Genomic DNA, 5,060 nt, shown 5'->3' with positions numbered 1-5,060 from the left:
TAAAGCCAAGTAATCCTATAGGGATTCTTCTTGAATTCTCTTATAATGATCTTATCTACTAAATGCTAGAGGTTAAGATCATTATGTGGAATTTCAAGTTGAGTAAAAAGAAAAGTTTTGAATTTTTAATGGTGGGGGTACCTTTTCTAATTTTCTAAGACTAGTCAATAGGAAAGTCCTATGGCTAGACCTAGGCTACTAAAGAAGTTTTCTAGACCTCAACCAAAAGTGAGGTCAACATGCATCACCGAATTAATCCGGCTCAACTCAGACTTATCCAATCTAACTAAATTATCGATTAACTCAACTTAACTCGGGCTACTTCAATCTCTGATCAACTCAACTTGAAACTTATTTTAAAGCATTATTTGAGACTTAGTTTGCCTAAGGATTGATTTAATTCTAACCTAAATTAAACTTAATAAATTAAGTTTAAATGAATATTTGACCATGTCATAGTTTAATTTAACTTAATTTACCCTAGGTTATTAAATATGGATCAGACCAGTTTAACATGGTTCACCTTTAAATTAATCTTAATTGATTTAAATTTGACTTAGCATGTCAATTTTAACTAATTAGAACTGGTTTGATTGCAATTAAACTAGGATAATCTTGGTCAATCCTAAACTTAAGTTGGTTTAAACAAGTTTGAAGATAGTCCATGGATAGATAACCTAATTCAGGTTCATTTGGATTATTCAGAGTTTCACCTTAAGTGACTAAAGGTCAAAGAGAATTTTTTGTTCAAAAAATAAAAATACACTTAACCTCTGTCGGGAATAATTTGGGAGAAACTGCAAAACTAACATAAATGACATAAGATCTACCTTAAAAGACATTAAAACTTAAACTTGAACTGTAAAATGCAACTTGGTTTAATAAGATATTTTGTCGGAGGTAACCCATTGTTGCTTACAAAATATCTTCCAGACATTCGGGACTAATCAAACCCTAAACCCCAATGACAATGGGATCTTGATCGAGTCATCCTAACTAAAAATAAAATGAATGACAAAAAAATTAATTCACTAAAAATTTTTAATCAACCTAAAATTTTCAACCCCTAAAACCCAAAGAGACATTAAAACTTAAATAAAACTATAATGAACAAAGATCACTGAATGCAACTTTACCCAGCCTTTCCTAGTTTACAAAGATCTCTTGAAAGAAGCAATATGTGGTTGCTGACAAGAATCTTCCATTCAAAGTAGGTTGACCACCTCTTAGGTTAAGTAAATCAGGGTACGCCGATGACCCCTGAATGACAGAGCCATAAACATTTTGACCGGGCTGTCTAAAAATTTAAAAATCAACAAAAAAAAAATAAACAAAACAAAATAAAAATGCTTTTTTCTTCTAACTTTTTTTTTGCAGGACCATTGAAGAAAAGACGAACATCACCATAAGCGTCATCTTAGATTATCTTGACATGTTATAGGAAGTGCTAACTCTGTTGTGCAAGACGATCATTCTAGCCACTCAAAACATGGATTAAAAGGATGAATCTCAACTAAACAAAACTATAGGATAGTTTGGTATCCACTATCCTTTGGATAGGAATACAACTTTCCTTTCCTTAACATAATCTTTGAACTTTCTGAGAACAAATTTAAACCTTAATCAGAATCTTTCTTAAGTAATCATGAATTATTTAAGATGTAATTAACTATAGGGGTTTGTTCCTATGAGAAGATGTGAACCCCAGAGTAAAGAATAAGTATATCAACCTGAAATCTCTGGTAATTTCCTCTAATAAGGATTTTATGGTTCCTTATGAAAGTTTCTCACATATTTATTTGTTTTCAATAATATGTGCCTTACTTCCTGTGATTTTTCCTCTCTTATATCCACCAACATGGTATGAGTTGGAAGAATTGGGGAAGGCGGATAGCATAACGATAAACAAATTGACTACTCCTTAGTCACAGACATCAGCAAACATCATGATAGGAGAATGGCGACGATGGTGACATTCCGGTAGGGACAAGTGCACCTTAATTGTGAAAAGAAAAATTGTCAACAAATGATGCAAGGCTTAAATCATATCTATTTATAGAGCACACATGACACTGAATCTTAAGGGAAGTCATGTATACAATCAATTCAAAAATTTATTGCTAACGATTGTTTAATAATTTTTCCTGTCCTTATTGTAGTTGTCGCCAACAAGGATCAGAAAAACTCGAGAAACTAATATTTATATACCAAAAATACTAACATGAATCTCAAAGAGAATGAACAACCACGAGGAAAGGGCCTCCTTTCAAGGTAAGCAATCAACAGGTGATCCAAGGCCAAGCACAAAGCCGTGTCTCCAAACCCTGGATATGTTCAAGCTCCGGAGATGGTTCCCCGCTCGGTTGCGGTAAGACCCGCCGAAAGTGAGGTATGAATCATCTCAGCAGCGAGTCTCGTCAGATACCCTACGTCGGCCACAATAAGATTCGCTTAAGACCTTGAAAGATTGTGAGATTTGACCTAGGCGATAAACCAACCAGAAAGACGAGACACGAGCCCTGTAAGACTCGAGTCAAACAAAAATTGAGCTACTACTCACAACAAAAAAAAAGACCAATCACATTCAACCGACCAACCCTACGTTTGGTCCTCAAAACCACCTCACAATCGACCGTTCTGGTTGACCGTGCCAAAAAACACCGAACAAGATCATCATACGGTCGAACACCTCAACCGACCAACGTGTACTCCAGGAGGCACAGATGTCACTCGACCGATCACCTTAGTTGATTGACTTCAAACTAGTCGACTAGTCAATTACCACCAATATTAAAATTCAAATTGTAATACATATATGACATAAAATTTATACAATAAATTATAACATTAATGATATTAACGAAGGTTTTCATAATTGTTCCATCTTTTCAATAATTGTACAAAACACGTTTCTACAATTACGGAACAAAAATAAATAAATAAAAAGACTTCTCATTCGATTCTTATCTCAGACTTATTCCACTCTATCTTTCTTCACTCCTTGACTCGGCCCTAACTCTCGAAACTTGATCCATAAATGACAAATTAGAATCCAACAAAATTCATTAAGGATAAAATAAAAATTATCTCCAAATAAATTCATCAAAATTTTGGCCCAACAACGTTTGATATATAAAAAAGTATACAGCACTAAAAAATATTATAATAAATAAAATAATAAACTATTAATTTAACATTTTAGCATATAACATCCAATCTTTAGAAGAACTGAAATTAATAATGATATTATTTATTCTCTAATGCAACACAAATTCACTCTTTTAAAAATATATAAACAGCCAGTTAAGTATCCTTTGTTTATTGTTACAGACATAACACCCATTTCCTATGTATTTACATATCTAACACATAAATTTTACTTTTTTACATTTATGCCACCCAAACCCTTCATATTGCATAAGAAATATCAATATTTAACTTTTAAAAATGAAAAACACTTTTTCATTCATTAGTACACTTTTTCATTTACATACAATAAGAATTGAGTGGTATGCATGTAAATGTTCCAATAACCTTTTAAAAATTGTTTTTGTAAGAAAATTATTAAAACTGGCATTGGAAAAGTGATTCGTAGCAGCTAAAACAGAAAAATTAAAATTTGGGCTCCCTTAAAGTAATAATGAGAAAAATTTGCTTATGTAATGTAAGACTGCGTACGCGAGGTTATTCAGAGAGTATTGGGGTTATATCTTAATTATCTCTTATAATCTCTTTGTAACATATATGTAACATATAAATATATGAAAATAGAAACGTGAAACTTACTATAAGATACAAGTAGATTACAAATAGATTATAGAGAAGTTACAAAGTTTATAACACAGATATAACCCTCCTAACCCTCGTAACTCTCCAATATCTTATGAATAAACTCCCCCTAATGTACGCACTGCCTAAGTACGTAAGCCGATTTTACTCCTAAAGCACGGTCCGATTAAAGAAGAAATTATTGCGTACGGCTATTGCATGCAGTGTCTGATCCTGATCGTAGATCACGGTGATCTACGGTCAGGATATATTTCAATTTTTTTTTAAAAAAAAATTTAGATGGGGCCCAGTAGATCACCAATCATAGATCACAATGATTTTTCCGATTAAAGACCTGAAGAAGGGACCACGAAATCAACCACAATAACACCATCGATCAAATCCCTAATTTTCTCCTTAATCGCTTCAATCTCCTCTTCCCCCTCCATTCCATCCATCTCCTCCACCCCCCGAAACCCCAAAAGCAAACACACATCATACCCCTTCGCCCTACCCTGCGAGAAATTCACCCCACAGCTTACCTTCAGTGTCCTAACCCCATCGATGGCCTTCACGATCTCCGCCGCCGGAATGCCCTCCCGCGGCTTCGCGATCAGAAACCGCATCCCCGATCCCGGCGACGGCACGATGTCTCCGTCGAGATCGGCGACCCAATCGACGGCGAAGACATCTTCGATGACCGGAGCGTTCTGGTGGACGACCGCGAGGTGGGAGGGGTGGATGGCATAGGAGGCAAGATCGGGTTTGGAGCGGAAGCGGCTGTGGAGGAGGTGGGTGAAATCGGCTGCCGGGGAGCGGAGGCGGTGGATGGGGCCGGCGGCTAAGTGGGGGACGAAGTCGAGGGTGGAGAGGCAGCGCTGGGAGGAGACCATTGCGTCGATCTTTGATGGGTGGGCGGAGTTGCAGACTTTGAAGAGGACGAGGTGTTCGATGATAGGGGACATGGCGCCGGTGGAGTGTTAATGAGTAAGTGGAAGATGGTCTTCCAATTCGTATGGATTTATAAATCTTACACTCAATTTTTATATTTACTTTTATAATATTTTTGATACTTTAATTACTTATATGAAAAGATATATTTTATTTATAAAAATTAATAATATTGTTATTGTTGATGTATGTTATATAAAAATTTGGGCTTTATGTATAATTAGATGTGAAATATATAAATACAATAGAAATATGTATTATGTATGTAAATTTCTTTTAAGAATATTATTTTGGTTATTATTATTTTAATTATTTTCATAATTTGACCTCATTGCATGCGT

The 5,060-nt window shown here is 35.1% G+C and overlaps 1 protein-coding gene across 1 annotated transcript; it reads right to left on the bottom strand.

The window, feature by feature from the left end:
- Window positions 1-3,862: 3,862 nt before the first annotated feature.
- LOC110032323 (stress-response A/B barrel domain-containing protein UP3-like) lies at window positions 3,863-4,776 on the bottom strand. The gene has a single exon (XM_020735914.1). The coding sequence runs from the start codon at window positions 4,731-4,733 to the stop codon at window positions 4,116-4,118; it is 618 nt and encodes a 205-aa protein (XP_020591573.1). The 5' UTR covers window positions 4,734-4,776; the 3' UTR covers window positions 3,863-4,115.
- Between the last annotated feature and the right edge of the window lie 284 nt (window positions 4,777-5,060).

Source organism: Phalaenopsis equestris, unplaced genomic scaffold (assembly GCF_001263595.1).
Source record: "Phalaenopsis equestris unplaced genomic scaffold, ASM126359v1 Scaffold000921, whole genome shotgun sequence".
NCBI lineage: Eukaryota > Viridiplantae > Streptophyta > Magnoliopsida > Asparagales > Orchidaceae > Phalaenopsis > Phalaenopsis equestris.
Note: the sequence above shows the minus strand (reverse complement) of the source record. Positions and strands in the feature narration are given on the sequence as shown.

Coding starts and splice junctions, on each gene's coding strand:
- LOC110032323 (XM_020735914.1), bottom strand. CDS start 4,733: ATGTCCCCTATCATCGAACACCTCGTCCTCTTCAAAGTCTGCAACTCC.